Genomic DNA, 20,937 nt, shown 5'->3' on the forward strand with positions numbered 1-20,937 from the left:
TAGTAAGAAAAAACACAAAATCAAGTAGAAAACAAATCAATTAATTAAAATCTAATGCCAATCTACTTTTCTCATCAAAAAATGGGTAAAAATCAATTAAATTAAACTTTTCTTGTTAAATGGAAACTTATTGACACTCGAAAACGACTTGTTTGATGTTAAAATTTGATCAACCATAAACTCTCTCTCATTGCTCCTATTTGAAAACTTTTCTTCTCCTCACTCTAACTAAAGACAAAAAAAATATAAAGTTTTGGAGCTAAAAGGATGAAAATAAAAAGCCAAAAAAATTCAATGTGCTTCTTAAATAGTAAAAAAGACCTTGGTTTTAGATAACATCTCAGATTTGGTCTCTGCATCTTTAGTTTTTTTAGGCAACAAAACTAAATTTGGTTTTTCAAATTAAGGCTGATAGAAAGCTAATGAAATGAAAAAAAAAAACAATATATAGGAACAAATACAATGGGCTAAAATTATGAAAAAGTAAAGCTTGATGATCAAAATAAGAAAACCATAAAGAACTACGAAAAGTTCATTATGCAAATGAATAGTGTTTTTGCTATATTTTCAATTTTTTTGTAATGAACTTTTTTCAAAATTTGCAATTGGAATTATAAAAATAAATTCAAATGCAAATGATAATTTGGAATGTAGAAGTTAATTTGGAAAACTCACTTATCATCAACTACCGATCATTTTTTAGGTTTTTGCTTTTTAACACCATTTATAAAAATATTTCAATAATATAAATAGAAAAAAATCTTAATAAAATAACACATTTTATATCTACTAATTAGAAAACAAGAGAACTAAAGATGTCATGATTCTCAATCACGACATGTACCCTAAATTTCTAAAATCAAATCTTAAACAATATCCTAAACCCAAAACCCTCACCCTCACCCTAACTAACCCTAAACCCAAAATCAAACCTTAAATAATAACACTTATCATTAATCCTATTCCAAACCGTAAAATCTAACTTTAATGATAACTCAAAACTTCATCTAATTTTACTCCAAATTCCCTGCACAAATTAAATTTTGGAATTCTCAAATCTATTGCGAAGGTACAATTAAGGTTTATTATGGATTGCTTTGAAAACTAAAGAAGCTTATAATAAAAAATTCAAAGCCAAATATACATATAACATGTGGGCCATTGTATCCTATATTAAATATTGTGTAAAAAAACTAGGATTTTTTAACTATAATTGTGTGCCTATTTTGAACTAGTATTTCTTTTATTTTCTTTGATTTACAAGTATATTTATGTAAATTATTCTATTGTAACTTGTTTAACGATAATTGAAGTTGATAATAACACAACATAACAATGTTGGCTTTATTCATCTTTATATGCTTGACTAGAAATTCTAAACAGTCTAGATATGAAAATTTAAAAAAATATCAAAATTAATAATTTCTCAAATAAAAAAGCCTAAAACAATATTAACATTCCAACTACATTAAACCCATTTGTCTTTTGTACATGTGTTCATATGTGAAATTTAATTAGGGAGAGGGTTTAAAACTAGGGTATTGTTTAGGATTTTGGTACATGTCGGGTTCATAATTATAAAACAATTAAAGATATTGTGTTTTTCAAACTCAACATTCTTAAATGTTGCATTTTCAATTCATAATATCTTTAAATGTTAGATTTGAGAACCATAACAAGTACAAATTGTGTTATTTTAACTGTATTATTTTACTAATAAATTTTTTTTCAATGAACATTTCTAATTTTCAAAAAAAATATTCTCATTTTTAATTGAGAAACCAAAATCATAGATAGCATAAACCCCACAAACAAAATCCACATCACAAAGGACACATTCTTGACTCTTCATTCCAGTTGTGTCGTGTGCCCATGACAGTTGTTGGAGGGAAACTGAAGCTCTGACCCTCTTTGTCGTGAATGTGTACGTAGGGAACGTGTGAGGCTTCGGCCTCCAAGACTTCAAGTGCCGTTGGGTTAGTTAAAACCTAAAACCGTGTACGTTTCCCCCCTCCTCTTGGAAGTATCGAAACACATATATTGCGTTTAAGCTTTTCTCTATTTTGGTTTCTCAGATTTCCCACAACACTCACACACACTTCCTTTGATCCCATCGCCACATTTCTCTACAAAACTCCACCAACCCGCCACACTTCTTCAACCTTTCTGTCAATAGAATTCAAAACTCAAAAACTTAGGACATCATTCTTTCTTGGGTTTTGCTCTGAGAAGAGAGAGCATGGCTTCTATCTCTGTTCCATGCCCCAAGACTGTCTTGGTTGCTGCTGGTGCGGGATCCAACGCTCAAAATCCACTACCAAAGCATAGGATCTCTTTTCCTCGACCTCCCAATTCCAATCAGAACCCGTCTCTCTCTTTCGGATCCACAGTGTCTGGTTTTGAGGTCAGTTCATCTTGTAGTAATTTGGTGGTTCTCTCTATATCTTCATCATTTGGTTTCCCATTATAAAGTTCTTGACTAAGACATGAATTATTCGCTGTCTCATTTCTTTTCTTTATCTTTGTGTGCGTGCTAAGCATGAATCTTTGATGTTTTATATTGATGCAGTGAAAATTAAATGTGGCCTTAACAACTTGTTTTGGGGTTAACGTATTTTTAAGGAAGGTTGTCTATTTTCAATTAATCATGATAGATAGTGAATGACTACTGTCTGATTCTATCACCATGGATTGAGCTTCGCTTTTCATGTTTTAACATTAATGTTGTCAATTCTTAACTTGTCATGATTGGATTTTCATTGATGTGATATGACTATTATGTTATATGAAGACTAAAATGCATCTGTTGGAGTTGTGGGAGACCAATGTCTTCACAAAAATGTTCTTCTTGTTGTTGAAAGTTTAAGGATTTTTGGTTATCATGTGCAGTGGTCTAATAGGAAACAGCAAGCTGTTGTGAAGGTGCAGGCACAGCTTAATGAGGTAAGTTGTACACGAGAAGTTAAAATTGTATGTTTATAGGAGGTAGCATCATTAGCTATTTACAAAACCCACTTCTTATTCCAAGGCTATTGCCAAGAAATCTTCAAATTCGGCGGTGGTGGTGGACACTGAACCCAAAGTTGCATCGTCAGAGGGAGAGGATGAACCCACAGAAAGCAAAATTCCTGACGTGTCATCTATCTCAGCATTTATGACACAAGTATCAGAACTTGTCAAGTGAGTCAAATAATTTTGTAATGTCTAAGTATGTATATGTCACTTGTTGTTATGTGCTTGGCCGCACATCTATCTCATTGTTTGAATTGATAATGTCTTCATGAGCAGACTTGTGGATTCAAGAGATATCACCGAGCTGCAACTGAAACAATCAGATTGTGAGCTTGTAATAAGGAAAAAGGAGGCTTTGCAGCAATCAGCACCAGCAGCTGCTATTCTTGCAATGCAGCCTCCTTACCCACATGCAACGTTTCCTGCTCCACTACCAGCAGCTGCTCCTGCCCCAGCTGCTGCTATTCCCCCACCGTCCCCTGCTCCTGCCCTGCCTTCTCCTGCAAAGGCAAGCTCGTCATCTCATCCGCCACTGAAATGCCCCATGGCTGGAACCTTTTATCGGAGTCCAGCTCCAGGTGAACCCCCATTTGTGAAGGTAAGTGTTTGTGGCTAGTGACCGTGCCATTTAAGAGCCGGCATTCCAAGAGGCAAACCTTGCAAGATTTCCCAAGTGCATATGTGAACTCTTTCCCCATCTCCATGTATTTTCACTTTACAGGCGGGGGATAAAGTGCAGAAAGGTCAAGTCATTTGCATCATCGAAGCCATGAAGCTAATGAATGAAATCGAAGTAACTCCTCTTCTTATTCCACGTCTCTTGAGCTTATTAGTTTTAGTACTCTCTCATTTACAGATCTTTTGTTTGAAGAATTGAGTGATTCTTTGGATGCCTGAAATCTATCATTTAATTTTGCTTCTTATTTTGTTTTGTGGTTCTGTAGGCTGATCAATCTGGAACCATAACCGAGATCGTGGCAGAGGATGGGAAACCAGTTAGTGTGGACTCGGTAATCTCTCTCCCCTCATCTCTATCTTCCTACTTAGTGGAGAATCTTACATCATTCGAAACCCTTTGTTTCTTCCATGCAGCCTCTTTTTGTCATTGTACCATGATGACTTGCAAGGAGCTTCCTTCAAACTTTGTAGCCGCTACTGTTTTCGGAGAAGTAACTCTCAACTTTCAATATCCAGTCTCTTCTTTTTTTTCCTTGTTTCTCTGTAATTTTATAGAAATAATGGTCTCATCTTGGTTCAGGAAAGTCGAGTTTGTACTCTAGTTTTGTATTTGGAGTGTGAAAAAAGCCTCTGGCGATACGATATGTAAGGGATTGGGCAATGTTCGAAAAATAGAATTCAGAAGCATCAATTGGAAACCTGTAATTTTTATTCTTAGGGTTGAACTTGTAAGAAGCTGTTGTGCATTCTTAATTCAAGAATTGGTTGGTTGAACCATTTCCACCTAAACGTGGAATGCATTGGAAAAAAAAAATGCAATTCCTCTTGTTTACATGTTCATCTTCCCATCCCTAACAAGTGGAAAACATCAAGGACGCTCAACTCCTCTGACCTAACAATTTCAGCACACAGGAGGGAGGGTAGAGAGAGCAACGAGATTTTGTGCGGACACAAAAGTTTTTTAAGAGATAAAACGACGTAGTGTGTGTGTGTGTGTAAAATAAAATAAAATAAAATAATTCCTTGAGGCGAGCTAGGAGGAAATAAAATGATTTCATTACATGAAGTCCGAAAAATGGATGTACACTTTCTATCTTGCTGATGTTTTGCTCTCGATTTCTCATACTTGAAAAGAACAAGTTTCTTCAAAGAGTTAAAACAGCCCACGATTTCTGGGAAACCAATGCAGGATTCTTGAATTTCACTGAAAGCAACGAATGAAGTTGTGTGTCAATTGGCAATCAAATTACAAAATGGAGATAGCTAGAGGAGAAGTGCCTCACTGCCAGAGTCCTCGCATGAAGACCCTTCATGCTTGCTTTCTTCTGTTTCCAGAATTCTATTCTTTTGCTGTCATTCTATCCTATTGCTATTTCCTTTTCTCCTACATAATATACATTCGTTAGCCTACCCTGTTTCATATTCACAGAACTATTGCCGGTGCCTACTTCTACTGCTGTTGCCTTTCCTGCCACTGCCCAGCCTCCGACCCCCGGACGCCCAGTCTTCATCTTCTTCATCGTCTTCATCGTCTCCCATCACACGTCCAGATTTCACCTTTCTTGGGGCAGGTCGTTTCCTCTTGATATTTGCTGTGTACGTTGAGTAATCGACAGTATCCTCCTTCAAGGCTCCCTTGAATTCCTGTGCAATAACAAACCATTTAGACACGCAAGTTCAGAAGTTGAACCAAACTCTGTCCCCATTCCAGTTCTATGAGACCTTCTCATTGACGGTCAAGCTACCTGATATCTCTGAACCAAATCTTGATAGGTGGACGGCAAACTGGTGCCTGTTTGACTCATGTCAAAAGGAATGTTCTGCCTTGAGAAAGCCTCTCCTGGCTTTGGGGGTTCAGTGGGAGAAAAAGCCTGGCAGTTATGACATGTAAAATTAGTTGCGGACAATTTAGGCACATGCACGGTATTGTAAAGCAAAGTAATGAGAGAAACCAAATCTAAACAGTTTTTACCTGGCACCGGGCATCATTAAGGCCATACACAATTTTCAGGTGTCTCTTGAGCTTCAAAAGAAGCTCCAAAGCAGTTGCTGCGAGGCAGTCAACCTGTGTAACGACCCACAGAAAGAGGAATGAGAAGCAGTACTGGGTTTGTGAGGTAAAGGATTCTCATGTGCGTGCATAAAGAATTCTCATCTTGTATTTGTTCAAAAGCAAATGCACTCAGAGACATGAACAGCATAGCATTAATAAATTGGCATATGCTATTCCACAATCCTGCATAAGTCATAGTGGTGCCCTCTAAAAGCTCATGGCATACCATCACTCCCAAACACTGAACACTTGGAGAGGACAAAAACCCAAAAAGAAAAGGCAGCAAGACACAGCCCTCCATTGATCTATTCTTCCAAAGAATAAGACCCTCTATTCTTCCATCTCAAGACAAGATATAATTCAACTTCCAGGAAAAAAAAAAAAAAAAAATTCTGCATGACTTCAAGTGCTTTCAGAAGTACCTGAATTTTCTCCACATCATCTTTGGAGATGCCTACGGACTCACCAGAGCTCACACGCTCCATCTTTGGATATCTTGAGACACTAGAGTTTAGAACTGCATGATCAGCAGGCTGTTCTTGAACTGTTCCGTTCAGATCAAATGATCTCAAAGGACTGTGATCAGGCTGACCATCTGGCTTTGGTTGAATTATACCATTCATGTCCATGTGATGGGAAACGGGCTCCGCGAGTTCCCTTTGAATGAACCCATTTTCATTAACCATTCGAGCATTTCTTTGGGAAAAATGCAAGATTAGTCCCTTCATATTTGCTTCAAGTGCCCCTGCTCTTACTTGAATAACTCGATTTATAACATAAATCAAATACAGAGGTTCATCAGGTAAGGTAAATGGCAGCAAAGCAAGCATTTCCGTGCAGTACCTGTTAAAAAGAAGACAACTTCTAAAATATCATATCAAATTCAAAAGAAATCTATGATCAGCATTACAGACAACTCACACTAAAAAAGGAATCACTGAATCACTCCGGCTTGGATTGTCAAATTTTCGCACAATTGAGGACATAAATTTGTTCCTTGAAACTCGGTTTCCGCGAATAAGCTTGTATATCCGAGAAACCCCAAGCCTTGCTTGATATAGGGAGCCACCTTCAGGTTTTCCCTTGAGATTTCCAGCAGTCTTAGATTGGAGTTTTTGGTTTGGAATTTCAGGAGAAATATTAACAATAGATTTCATGAATATAAATGAAAGCTGAAGGCCATCACCCAATCGGCTTTCAAAAAAAGCAGGATACCTGAAATTATTTTTGGTCAGTTGCATAACCAGAAAAAGGGAAAGAAAAAACAAATTTGTTTCAAGAAACATACTTCTCATTCATATTCATCAGCAAATGGTGGGCTAACTTTGAGTTTAACTCTTGAGGATCCGTTTCCAATGCTATTAGATATGGAACACAGGTTATAGGATGGACCAGACCCTGGCGTAGTACTACTTCCACAATCTGCATAGATAGCAAATCAAGAGATATAAAACTCAAGCATGCAGCAATAACTCTAAATTTCACTCACAATCAGGTGCATGTGAGTGGTTAGACCAAGAAATTTTCCATCTAGTGTTATGAATCAGGGTCAACACTTCAACTTTTCTGGCAATATATATTTGATGTTGGACTTGTAAATAGTGAACAATTATTTATGCTTATGCGAATTAGTTTCCAAATTTTCTTAGAAAATGAACTTTCTCAAGTCCATTTTACTTTTTACAAATGTTGCAGGGATATGCATCCTTAACAAAAGCTTTCACACATAAAGTGACAAGAATACCCAGTCTAGGTTCTCACCTTAAGGGCAGTCTGGCGAACTTGTTCATTGAAGTCCAAGCACGTTCCCAAAATATGATCCCAATACAGCTGGACTATACCACCACAGATGTTAGTATCACCTGCACCAGCAGCAACAGGTACACTGTTGCTCCCTTCTACAGGATGATGAGCTACACTATTAGTCTTATCTGTGTCCATTTGGCTTTCAGCATCCAGAAGATATTCATGCATATTTTGCAAAGCTTGCATCTGGTGGAATGAATGATTCAGTACACAACGAAAAAAATGGAAAGATAAAAAAAGAGGCTAGCACTTTAGTACCTTAAGACGAACATGAGAACCAGAAGATAAAGTTGCCTCCAATATTTTCCCAATGTCCTTTTCCAGCATAAACTCAGGCCTAGCAATAAGAACAAATCCTAATGCCTGAAACAATTACAAAATTAGATCATTAAACATTAATATCAAAGCGGGCCTTAGATAAATTAAGAAGAGAGGAGGATAGCATACACACCTGCAAAGACCTGACTTTTATACCGAAATCCTCCATAAGGAGATGCTTTTTAAACAAACTGAGACTGCTCGCAACATCAATATTTTTGTTGTTGGAGATACTCAGCAAAGAGTTTCCATAGCGAATAAGCAATCCAAGACAGAACAAAGAGCGGCCTGCTAGCTGTGATTGGCATGGAGTTAGCATCTACTTTATATTCCAGTTCCATATATTTTCTATTTTTTAAATACCATTTCATGAAGAAAAAAAATATACACCCAGAACATGAGATGGGCTCAATTACAACAACATTTATAGCCAGTGGAATATGCAACAGATATGTACAGGGCAATTCTCTTCATACAGTTAAAGAACTTTCATTAGAATCTAGATGCAAGTGCAGAAGTCGTTCATCCTTTCTGATTTATTATACTAAATCTGACAAGCAAAGCATCTCCTATACACGTATAACTGCAAAATACAAACAGGGAAACAGCCCAGTGCCAATTACTGAACAAGGATTAACAAAAGCTCACACAACAAGCACATAAAAAAGGTGACTAATCTCAGTATCCTTCAGTCCTAGACCCCAAATCCCCATAATAACCAGAGCATCGTCTCATTTGAGTCACCTGATAAATGCCACATATGCATCCAGCATTATACTGCACATATTATATGTAGCATCACGTAACAGACTTTAATGCAATACTAGATGATTAAAATCCACCAAGGCTCACAAAAATATCAGCAATATAAAGCTGAAATCCAATCAAATAAGCAAGGCAAACTAAATTCTCCTCTTAGACCACTGCAAAACTTTTGGATTCATTCACATTTCCACTTTATTCTGGCAGAGCTCTTTGTACACAGAAGAGAAAACTATGTTTCATACTACTAATTTTAGGAACTTGTTTGTTTCATAATCTACAAAAAAGTTATTTGAATAGAAGGTGATAGTCAGGAGTATAATACGGTAGGCCATACTATTCTTTTCCTTAAAACCTAAGTTCCATAGGAAGAAAAATGGAATACCCTCCCCATGGATACCATCCGCAAATCCTAAAGTTCAAAGTACAGCTTGAAAAAATAATTTGCAAAACAAAATACATATTAGCTTCTCGTGTCAGATCAATTGTAAAGTTGCAGCCATAGAATATGAAAATAAAGACCAACCAATCAAACAGGGATGAAGATAATTAACCTTAATTGTAGCTACCAACCTGCTTGTTATCGATTCCTTGAGCATCCAAACGTTTGAAAAAAACCTGAATAAGATACTCAACTACACTAGCACCCTTTGCTGCTACTTTACTCAAAGAACAAAGACACCTGTGATGATGAGAGACAGTCAGCACGAGTAGAAATTTGAAAGAGAGAAATTAGTTTTATCCAGAAAATAGATGGAACATAAATGCATAGATGTCCCAAATTTAGATCAATGAAGACTAAGGAACCTTTTTGTTTTATAAAACATGGCAGAATTGATTCGAGTATAGTCCTCATGGGAGTAAAAAAAACCAAAAAGAAAAAAGGGTTGAAGATGAACATGCATGTTTAAGTAATAGCATAATACATCTATAAGTGCATAGAGGAATAGACTGCACAGTAATACAAGTCAAGATCTTATTTACAAACCATTCCTTGCTGCAGCAATCACAAAATAATGAGTGTGAGATAAAACACTAAAGCAGGGTCATACTTATCGGAAGCACAAGAACTTTATATACTAAATATTGCAGCATGACCTAAAAGAGAAGCAAGAAAAGAAATTTACTGATTTACTTGACACAAGATGAACAAGCACATTAAAAAATAAATGTTGCAAGATGACCTAGAAGAGAAGCAAGAGAGGAAACATTGAAATTACTTGATGCAAGCATGGACCACTGTCAAAAACGAATGTCGAACAATCATTTGCTTCAGATCTTGCTCTAGTTCTTCAACAACACTTTGAGGCAGCTTTCGGATTAAGGGAAGAACAGAATCAATTATAAAGATTATACTCTCCAATAATTGTGCAATAGCTCGGTTATCAACCTGGGCACAAGTAAAAGCTAGTTAAACTGTGTCATCTGTCTGAGAGCAAAGATACAACTGCAAATTTCTCTCTTTCTTATATCAGTATACTCGAAAAAATCTCTGATACAATCACTGCACTGGTACATCTACTAAGATTTCAGTATTTGTGACAAATTACTGAAAACTGAACAGAAGATGTATGTACAAAGGAGTATTGAAGATTTTTCCCTCTGTAAACTGAATTCAAAAGAAAAATTTAGGAGAAGAATGTGCACTGTAAGGGGGGAATATTAAAGAAAAAAATTGCATCTAAACAATGCTAAGTTACATGGAAGTCGGTTGTTCATGCAGTTTCCAAGGAGAAAGAAATGCTAAGCACATTCCACTTGACTCAAAGATGAACAGGTACAGGTTAAAAGAAAAAATCTCTCAACAGGCATACAAGTTTAGACCTGGTATATGTCAATTCTGCATAAAAAGGCTATATCCACTGAGCAATGTTCTGAGATACAAATCTAGAGGTCAGAAGCTTAAACATTTTTTTCCATGACATGGCTGCTCTCAAAAGTCAAACTTAGAACATCAGAAATTGCAAGCCTAGGATTTTGATTATCACCCCAAAGAATGGCACCCCTTTTAGCAGCTTGTACACATAACCCAACAATTCCTCTGCGTTGCTACTAAACAAAACCCCTTCCCCGTCTATAAAATTAACTCAATTGTTCAAACTTGTTTTTACAGGAATGTGAAAATATAGACTTGAGTTATATATGATTAATGATGCCCAAAGACTAGAAACAAAGAACCCACCTGTAACTCAATTTTGGGGGAAACTACCAAAAATTTTGAATTGTAAATGCATGTCCACCTAATCAGTGCTAAAATTCACCATAAAGATCAACCATTTACCGCAAAATACAGCCAGTAGAGTTCAAATTCATCCCTAAGCATAATAGAAAAGATGAAAGGGAAGGCTGATAAAATACAGTTCTTCAGACTACTGCAGATTGTGATTCCATTTGATTCCCAAAGCTTGATATGGGTTCAAATCCAATTTGTGGATGTTGGATTCCTAAATTCAATCATTACCCATGCTTGACAGTCAAGCAACAAGATCTAATACCATATGTGTGGAGATAATAACCAAAACTACCAAAATTATGCCACCAGATTGACAGAACATTGTCAAAAAAAAAAATTAGATAACCTGACTCTTGAGATATGGCTGTAGAGTAACAACGAACTGGGAGGGATCAGAAGCAGGTGCACAAAGCGTTGGATCAACAACACAAAATGCATGCAATGCAAGCACATAAGGAAGTGTGCAGAGCTCCACTTCATCACTATTCATTTCCTCTACCTGCCAAGAAAAAATTTCTTATCATGTCCTTTGCAACCAAACAATCAAATGCATAAAAAATAAAATAAAAACAGAAATACCTGCAGTATTCTTTCCAGTAAGCACTTGCACATCAACTCACAGCGCTTGCGCACTGATGCAAGTGACACGGGGTTGATCCCAACAGCTTTAGCTGATTGAGGGAAAAAGTCAAGGGCTAGATTGCGCTTGATGACTGTGACAAGAAGCTGATGACTTGGCATCCTCCTCAACATCTCAACAATTTGCTCAGTCTTCTTAGCCACCTCCAGTGGCACAGAACTGCCATCTCCAAAAAATTGTGTTCGCGATCCAGAAGGTTCCTCGAACCAAAACTCATAAAATGTTTTGCAGACAAGATCCTGTACATAACAGAAGCATGAATACAGGGAAATAGCATAGGGGAAACACATTTTTATCTGCTGTTAAGTAGCTTTTCTGGCTATGTTTTCTGCTACCCTGACAGATGTATTATATAAAAGAAAGTAGAAAAGAGTTTTTATACCATTGTAATTTGCTGAAAGCCAGATTCCTTAGAAGGAAACATTTTTATTATTTTTGGATGCTAGAGTGGTAAACCAGAAGATCACCATATTCAAGATTTTTGCAACGCATTCGTCCAGTTGTGAGGGAAAACAGTGGTCAATAATGGCAGTTACACTTCAAAAGAATGAACATTGTGGTCTAACCAAATTGTACATGGCATAATCACATATGGTAACATGAAAAAGATGAGCAACTGGTAGACAATTATAGTCAGTAGCCTAATTGCCTGAAATGATATACGAACTCATTCTGTTTTGCTTTAAACTACCTGAATACTGGATTCGTCATCACTGACACGGGATATGATCTCAATACATGCAGTTGTAAATTGAGTGAAGTTTGGATTTGAAATGCACATGTCTCTGATGATTTTGATAGCTCGTTTTCTTACACTCACTCCAGTATCTTTTATCCTTTCAGCAACCTTCTCAAAATACTGCATCACAAAAATATGGACTTGGAGAGGGAAGAAGCAGATGTAATAAAAAGAAAAAGAATTAGCAAAGTTTGATTTCGTATACCTGCAGACCGACATCAGGGTGTGAAGCAATATGCCTACCAACAAGTTCCAATGCAGCTTCTCTCACAGATATTGCTGAATCACAAAATCTTCCTTCAACAGCCAATTGTACTCGCTTGTCACGTAATACATCAGGATCAGCTTCTACAATAATACTGACCTGATCCCATGAAACAAAATAAAAAGAAAGGCCACTGTATTACATCAACATAACCACAGAAGTGTTTAATTTACAATCAAAGGCAAAGCAGATCAAAATATAAATTCTTCTACTTACTGCTCGTAATGCCTTGGCCCTAATTACAGGAGAATTCTCCCTCAAACTTGCCTAGAAACAAGAAATGTGTAAGCATCAACACATGTTCTGCACATGCATGGAAACTAGAGGAAGTGAGATGCTATACTGACCAAAAGCATATGAAGAATCTTATCGAACCCTCTACAAAAAGAACTATTTTGTCCCAATGCTAAAGCAATCTTCTTAACAGAATCCCTCGTCAACAATGAAAATGCAGTCCCAGAATCACGCACAATAAGGTTTGATTTCAGTCTAGTGAGATGGTACATAAACTTTTGTTTAGATTTCGGGTCATCCTTGTACCACAAGCACAGATAAAACCTGCACAGACATGTTCTCTAATAAACAAAACTGTAAAACATTTAAATGGAGAGGAAACAGCATCATAGAGTACAAACCAGCGAACAAAGAGGTATGCATCATCAGCAGATACAACATCTTGGAGGTAATTTAAAAGCATTTGTTGAACAATTTCAGCTTTTGTTACTGTATCTGAAGCATCCGAATTGTTCTTTGACTGGATATTATCCTTTTTCTCCTCATCCTTGTAATGTGAATCGCTGTAAGATTGTAACACAAGAAGTTGATTCTTGCAGAGGCAAATCATACAGTGCCAGCTTCGATTAGGAGCTTCATGTTTTTTCACTCCCATGCAATCAGCATGAAACAATCTGTGACAACCCGGACACATAAACAACCTGTTCTCCACCCTTCCATCTAAGCAAACACAGCATGCATCTTTTGGGAAACTCAGATCCACATCATCCCCACAACTCAGTTCCTGCAATATCCAAAATTTGTTCCCACTACAAATAAGTGCATCCTGCTTTAACCTTGCTGCAATGGTGCCCAGAAAATCAATGGCCATGGAACGTGCAGAGACGTCCTTGGATTTCAGTCCAGCATTCTGAAGTAGTAAGACACAAAGAACCTGCAAACAGAAGTCCCTTAGCATGAAAACACGTGATGATTTCATGAGGAAGCAAAATTAGATTCAAATCTATCTCACCTCCAGAATGGGAGATGAAGAAGGGTATTCTGGTAAATTGAGAGTTGTTAGTAGATCTGTAACAAGATTCTCCATCATCACTTTCAGTTCAGAAGCATCTTGATTCTTGACAGTTGTGAAGCGCTGGAGAACTCGGGTCCAGAAAAGACAGCAGGTCTCTGTGGCTGCTTCGTGGGACTTGATAGGATAACTAGCATCCAAAGAGACTTCTAAGATGGAATTACCACTCGATGCTTGCCTCAAAGCATCAGGAAGGTTTGCACTGCTCTGAACCAACTGAATCAGTAAAGCAGTGACCATCTGAATCTGCCTCTGTTCTTCATCAGGCAGGTGATAGGCTCTGAGTGCTCGCTTTGAGGATGGTAACTTCCAGAGTAGCTGAACTATTTCATCTATGATGTATGGACGATGCTGTATGTATGAATAGAATATCTGTACCATAATAAACAAAAATACACTAAGAGACCACAAAACCATGTGATGCATATGTATATTTACATGTATAGAAGAATGCATGCAAGTACATATGCACATGCATTAGCTCTCAAGAAAAAGGAAAAGTGTAAAGAGCTCTACCCCACAGATTAACCCAATAGCCTTCATCTGCAAAAGTTGGATATTGTCCACCAAAAAAGTCGTAAAGCTTGTCCTCACCAGTTGTAGAATGCAACTATCAGATAACCTCTCTATCAAGAACAAATCCTTCAGCAAACCGAGTATTGTGCACAGTTTTTGTAGTATAGTATTCACAGCACCAGAGACCCTGTCAAGGGTAAACAATCAAGAGAAACCTCACATTCTAAACTGTTAAATTTTCCATAAAATTTAATAATAGGGAAACAGAATTTTGATAAGCGCACCTGTTGGATGATGACTTCTTCACTCTTACACTCTTTACAGTTCGCCGTTTCTTGTTAGCTGAACCATAGTCAGGGTCAGGCTCTTCGTCTTCATAACCTGAGAATAAATAGTAGATGGTTTCAGCTTTGAGCAATGCAAGAAGAACTCAATTAAAAACCAATAAAAGAACACAATGACCAGTTATGCTAAGGAAAACCAATTTGAAAATTTCATAACCATGTTTTTTTCTTGTTTCAAAATGACATGCATAGTCATTAGCAATTTTCAGGAGAAAAGGAAAAGCCTGTTGGGGAATGGCAAGTTAACAGAAGGGAAAGAAACAACTGAATGAAGGTACAATGCCTACCTTCAGGTGCCCCATTTTCACTAGGCCTATGCAAAGCACGATATGATGGATCATAAGCAGACATCACATCCATTATTTGATGCTTAGAGAACTCCAAAATTCTTTCAATAATCTGATATGGAAACACCACAATCAATATTGATAAATTAAGATCATGCAAATCTTGAGAAAAACATGTAAAAACATACACGGCAGAGGGAGAATGCTTGATTATTATTTTTTTCATTACAGAAAGAGAACATTTAAAAGACATTTTTAATAGATCAAAATTAATAAAGGAAGCACCTCTTCTTTATACAGCTGCTTTGGCATGTTATTATGCGCCATTACAGCTAGAGCTGCATGAATAGACTCCAGCGCACAGAAGACATAGGAGACTACTTCTGAATCTGACTGCAGCATTAACAAAAACAGGAAAGCAAATAAAATAACTAAATCATACTAACAACACAATGAAAGCATCAACCACAAGGGAACACATCAAAGTTATTAGAGGACAAAAGGTCAAACCATATCTAAAATCAAAACACCAATAGAGATATCCAGAAAACTCTTGACCAAAAAAACAAATCAAAGTTCTAAATCCAAGGGCCATAGTTGATGGTTCTAATTAAGCAAGCTGGCTGTTCAAGCCATCAATTTCCTTGGACTTTTACTAAGCATTTCAACATCAGATCAAAGGAAACAGAATAAAATTCAAATTCCACAATCATATATTTAGCCTATCATTTGTACCATGGACCACATCATTGTCAATATAGATTATTGACTTGATCCTTGAAGATCTTGTCGAAGAACTCAGTGTTACATATCCCAAAACTCCACTTAAAGAGCTCCCACCAACTCAGAAAGGTCAAAATTACACTAAGACACAATAGATTTAACAGACTGGTATGCAATAAATGTGAACAGTTTAGCTCACAAGACTGCTAGCAAAGGAGTTGATAACACTGAGAATGAATATAATAAATTTATAATCTCCTGATCTTATTACTAACAAACAGTAAATGGCATCCTAAGAAGTGTAGAAAAAGAGAATGCTATGATAATTGCATCAAAAGGGAAGTAAATCAACAACTTAGCTAGCTAACAAGAATCAAGTTCCAAAAGTGAAACTTGGAAAAAAAAAAAATACAGGTGAACTGTCCCATAGTAAAATTTAGGGCGACACCACATCCTACAAGCCTACAGGAACTCAGATGCAAATAAAAAAAAAAACTCACATGTTCACATTCATCAATGGATAAGCCTTCAGCTCGATGTATTTGGTGGTCCAGAACCCTCAAGAGTCTTACAAGAACTTCTACGGGGATCAAATTTAAAAGCTTTTTTGCACGTAACGATGTTATTTCATTCACAAGCTTTCTGAGGTCAGCAGCGGGCAACGATAACCACTCTGCTTCTTCCCGATCATCACCAAGAACTTCAGCTCTTCCACAAAAGTCTTCCAGCATATCACAGAAGCTTCCAATTGTTGCATCTGAAAAAAGATGTCAACGGAAAAACCATAAAATGAATAAGAAATGAGAGAGATAAGAGTTCAAAATATCACCAGTAGCTCTACCTTGAAGCTCAGCAGGATCTGGCTGGATCACTGCTGAAATGTCAACACTGCCTTTTTTCTTGACTTTTGGTTTCCTCAGAGATGAGGCAATGTCCTGCAGTTTATCCCCTAAGTTACCAATAAATATTGAACCCGAACACATAAAGCTAAATCCAAAATTTTGCATACATTAGGGGTGTATTTCGGTTGGTGATTTTGAAATCCATCATAATCTCTTTGTGCTTGAAACGAAACAGGTACACTTAGCTCAATGCGCTTGCTTTCAAATGCTGCATTTCCAGAAATTTGCCCCTTACCTGAGAAACTTGAACAAATGCAATAACCCACAAGCACAGCAACTCTTAAGTGTTATGTAAGAAATAATGCAAGCTTTAAACGAAAACAAGTTTAAACAATAGTATATAACATGCAAAACACCTAAAGATGGTACATTTATCTATTTATGAATTGTTCTGTCAAATGATGGCCCCTGAAGCCACCTTCATGTCTTTCCAGCTACATATTCTACTCCCGAGTGGTGATCGCTACATCTTTTTTATTCAGTTACGAGGACCACCATTCCTGTCTCATTATGTGTGATTCAGTTCTATTTACAATTACAATTCTTTTAGTGACAACACATTTGCTTTAATTAAAAATCCAAAAGAGTATTTCCATCAAAAGGAATATTTGCAGATGATTGTAAGTGCTTCATGGATCATAAAATATATGAACCACTTACCAAAATCCATGAATATTATATTTTTATGTACCGCGTTGTATAGGAAGCAATCCAGGCATCTCCAAGGCAAAAGTAATGCCAGAGACCAACCAGAAACATATTAAATGTAGGTAAATTTGTGTATTGTGGTCAAACTGTTTCAGCTATAAAGTCTAAAGATAATCACTAAGGAAGAAGTCACTTTCCATTTTCTGACAGGTTTCTTCACAAGAATTCTATGCAAAGAAACAATCCTCATATAAATAAACGAAGAACCAATGACAATTTGATGAATTATGAAAGATATGATAGGACTAGATACAGAAGGAAGCCACCATGCTCTGTCAATTCTAAAATTTAGCAACAATAGGATTAACTTGCTGTATCTTATCCCACTCATCCTCAATGTTCACTCTCAAGATCATTAAAACAGAGAAGCACATACGCTATTAAACGAAACTGAGAGCAATAATTTCACCTCCATATAATGCAATTATCTTATCTATCTAAACACTTCCAAGCCATCTCTTATCTATCTAAATCTGATCAACATCTTAATTCTCCCTCTCAAACAAAACAGAAGTGTCGTAGAAATCACCTTAGGGAAACCATGGAACATTATTCCCTATTTTATATGCTCGTCTAACATGTCCTAAACTTAACATCTCATCAACTAAAGACGACTTTGTCAGTAAACTTTCTACAAACATACCTAATAGTCTAATCAACATGAAAAACACAAAGATTAAATGCAGGCACTCATATTGCAATCATGCTATTCTTCTTTTCTGAGACTAATAGCATTGAAAATTGAATAAAGAATACCTCAAAAAGTACCCTCATATGGAAACATATTCCTAAAAGCTTTGAATTATACCCTTATCCAAATGATTCCCACAGTTCACAATCATCTCTCCATCTAATAAACATAAGCCTAAAACTGCTATGCAAACTTCCTGCATTCATCTATAGCAATTAAATTATCTATCACTTCAACTATACATTAAAAGAATCATTTCTAGTAAAGAGAACAATATGAAAAGAGAAAACGCGTGTGCTTTGTTTACCATGAGTAACATACTCAAATGCATCAGGATTGCAGCGAAGAACCTCTTCATAAAGTTCCAACCGCTCCACGTTGTCAGACGCAGTTTCCCTATTCGCATCTCTAAGTGTCCTGCAAAACAACACCAGGCATTAGCAAAATCATAACACCGATACAATAAAGATGAGCTTGACTAAAATCATGGATTTTCTGGACAATCACGTTAATTAATCGAGAAACTACGGAAGTAACACAAATTAAGGTTTTGAAAAGAAACTAGGTGTAAAGTAAAATATTTACTTATTCAGTTCAAGCATGAATTAAAGTTTGCTACACAAAAAAATTACATTTATCACTCGAATTTCAAAAATAACAAATAATCAGTAAAAATAAATGAATTATTATAGAAAAAGGAAGGCTTACAGGTAGGATACGTCGGTTTGACGAAGCAGATCAGCGATTCTGGGAGACTGAGACAGAATTTCATTTCGATTCAAAAACCAGAAATTACTATTTCTAGCACTAGCTCCGTCGAACAACCGGAGCTCCGGATCCGAAGCGCCACAGAAAACAGGAAGCGAAGGCAAAGGCAAACACGGCGCTACTTCAGAGTGTATGCTGTTGGACAGGCCGATTCCTCTAGGAACCGAACCCGAACCGCTTGGATTTGAATTTGAATTGCTCATCGATTAATTAACCGGTGAGTTCTGAATTGACTAACTAAAAGCATCAAGGGAAGAAGTAAGGGAGGGGGAAGGGATAATAAGTTGGAGTGGTAATAGTGTAATAATGTGGAAGTGCAGGGGTAATTAGTGAATAATTAGGGTTTTCAGTAGACTCAGCGAGTCTATTTGTTGAGACCGAGAGAGAGAGAGATTAGGGGAAGAGAATGAGAGAAGCAAAATCACAGTTGGCGGGGAAAGTGATTTTATTTTTGGGGATTTTTTGGGGATAAAAATGTGGATTTTTTTTTTTGGTTTTAAAGGAGAAGAAAATTGGGATGAGTCGATAAACTTACTGAAACACCCTTGGTTGACGGTTTCTTCCTTCTCTCTTGTTATGGAGGTTGGGGAGGTGGTTTTGTTACGAAATTGAAAGGGACTCAATTATTATTGGAATTACTAAATTGCCTTTTTTATTTTGATTTCTGTTTTGGATTTGTGCGTTTCGCAGCTAGCTTGTCGAGGAAGTTTGGTGTTTGGAAACTTGAGTCATGGAAATTAGTTTTCAAAAAGACAAAAAAGAGGGAATTTTTTTTTTTGAATTTGGAGCTTTGGGTTAATGAAATTGGATGAGAAGGTATCTGGGATTGCAGTAGAACTGCATATTTTAAAAATCTTTTTAGTTTTAAATATTTTTTTATTTTTTATTTAAAAAAATTAACATATTTTTAAACAAAAAATACTTTAAAAATTAACAATTACCATTTACCACACTCTCAAACACCACATAAATCTTTCTTATACCTTGCATTTAAAAGCTTGTTTGAGAAGTGTGGTAGTAATTACTTTTCAAAATATTTTTTTGCTTAGAAATACATCAAGAAATAATATTATTTTTTATTTTTTAAAATTATTTTTAATCTTAGCACATTAAAAAGATCAAAAAATATAAAAAAATCATTTTAAATAAAAAAAACATTTTTTTAAAACATCTTTTCAAACCACCCTCGAGTTGTCAGGACACATCTTCAAACTTGATTTTTGTGTTGTCAAATAAATAATTCAAACAACAATGTTATAATTAAATGTTTGTTTTTGTGTTTTAAAAGTGTTTTTTGAAAAAAATTAAATTTATTTTTTTCTTTGCTTTGAATTATTTTTTTCTTAGTGTTTTTCAGATCATTTTGATGTGTTGATATCAAAAATAATTTTTTTAAAAATATTATTTTATTTCCAAACAAAAAAGCACTTTAAAAAACAATCATTATCATACTCTCAAACACCTTTTTAATTAATATTGTAAAAGGTATCTTAAATCAATTATCCCACCCATCGATTGATTAATGTATCGCTAAAAAATATTTTATTTTATTTTATGTCACACCAAATGGATTAAAATCAATAAAACTATGCGAAAATACTCTTGTCACTTCTAAAGTTTTAAATTATAGTTAAAAACTACAATGTTAGATCTCACATGAGATTGAATATTGCTCCTTATTTTTTTAATTCAATGGGCAACCAAGCTGCAAAATGTATTAATAAACAAGTGAGCTTTAACTAACATTACAAATGTTAGACCTACTTTTGAAAAACATAATATTATCTATTTATATTTACTAGGAGATTTTATTTAATGGTTTTTGGATTAGGATGAGTAAAAAAACTAAAAAAACCAATTAAACTAAGAAAACCGGAAAAAAAAAATAACCGGAAAAAAACAAACGTGAAAAAAACTTATTAAACCGATTAAAATTTAAAAAAAAAAACCAATCGGTTTGGTTTCAGTTTTATAAGCCTAAAACCAAAAAAATCAAACCGAACCGTTAAAAAAAAAAAAAAAAATCACCAAACCGGAAAAAAAACTGAGCCAAAACCAAGCCAAACTGATTTGAACTGGTTTTTGTCCTAAAAAATAAAACTAGTAAGTTTGAACCGGATTTCGGTTTAGTTTTTTATTTTAAAAAAAAAAAAATTATTTCGGTTTTTCTTTTTATAAAAACTAAA

General features: G+C 35.8%; 2 protein-coding genes across 6 annotated transcripts; one reads left to right on the forward strand and one right to left on the reverse strand.

Moving 5' to 3' along the window:
- Positions 1-1,919: 1,919 nt before the first annotated feature.
- Positions 1,920-4,464, forward strand: LOC118060391 (biotin carboxyl carrier protein of acetyl-CoA carboxylase 2, chloroplastic). Of its 2 annotated transcripts, XR_004689450.2 has the most exons (8): positions 1,920-2,404; positions 2,890-2,943; positions 3,029-3,180; positions 3,289-3,610; positions 3,734-3,805; positions 3,957-4,022; positions 4,105-4,181; positions 4,271-4,464. XR_004689450.2 is itself a non-coding variant. In XM_035073615.2 (7 exons), exons 1-7 carry the CDS (start codon positions 2,240-2,242, stop codon positions 4,126-4,128), a joined length of 855 nt encoding a protein of 284 aa, XP_034929506.1. In that variant the 5' UTR covers positions 1,921-2,239; the 3' UTR covers positions 4,129-4,464. The 2 variants fall into 2 exon arrangements, 1 of the variants encoding a protein (XP_034929506.1); XM_035073615.2 differs by having other exon boundaries at positions 1,921-2,404; positions 4,105-4,464.
- A 260-nt stretch (positions 4,465-4,724) lies between these two features.
- LOC118060389 (sister chromatid cohesion protein SCC2) lies at positions 4,725-19,308 on the reverse strand. Of its 4 annotated transcripts, XR_012168525.1 has the most exons (29): positions 18,692-19,307; positions 18,291-18,400; positions 16,692-16,819; positions 16,524-16,617; positions 16,183-16,439; positions 15,245-15,352; positions 14,960-15,071; positions 14,613-14,709; positions 14,329-14,515; positions 13,753-14,184; positions 13,142-13,674; positions 12,854-13,064; positions 12,723-12,773; positions 12,447-12,605; positions 12,194-12,361; positions 11,442-11,741; positions 11,209-11,361; positions 9,850-10,019; positions 9,203-9,311; positions 8,001-8,162; positions 7,808-7,912; positions 7,505-7,735; positions 7,032-7,165; positions 6,665-6,958; positions 6,166-6,586; positions 5,663-5,755; positions 5,436-5,561; positions 4,974-5,334; positions 4,725-4,894 (listed from the first exon to the last, which is right to left on the reverse strand). XR_012168525.1 is itself a non-coding variant. In XM_035073613.2 (28 exons), exons 1-28 carry the CDS (start codon positions 18,952-18,954, stop codon positions 5,122-5,124), a joined length of 5,415 nt encoding a protein of 1,804 aa, XP_034929504.1. In that variant the 5' UTR covers positions 18,955-19,308; the 3' UTR covers positions 4,725-5,121. The 4 variants fall into 4 exon arrangements, 3 of the variants coding, with proteins under 3 accessions (XP_034929504.1, XP_034929503.1, XP_034929505.1); XM_035073613.2 differs by having other exon boundaries at positions 4,725-5,334; positions 16,692-16,827; positions 18,305-18,400; positions 18,692-19,308; XM_035073612.2 differs by having other exon boundaries at positions 4,725-5,334.
- Between the last annotated feature and the right edge of the window lie 1,629 nt (positions 19,309-20,937).

The sequence above is a fragment of the Populus alba genome, chromosome 17 (assembly GCF_005239225.2).
Source record: "Populus alba chromosome 17, ASM523922v2, whole genome shotgun sequence".
In the NCBI taxonomy this organism is placed as follows: domain Eukaryota; kingdom Viridiplantae; phylum Streptophyta; class Magnoliopsida; order Malpighiales; family Salicaceae; genus Populus; species Populus alba.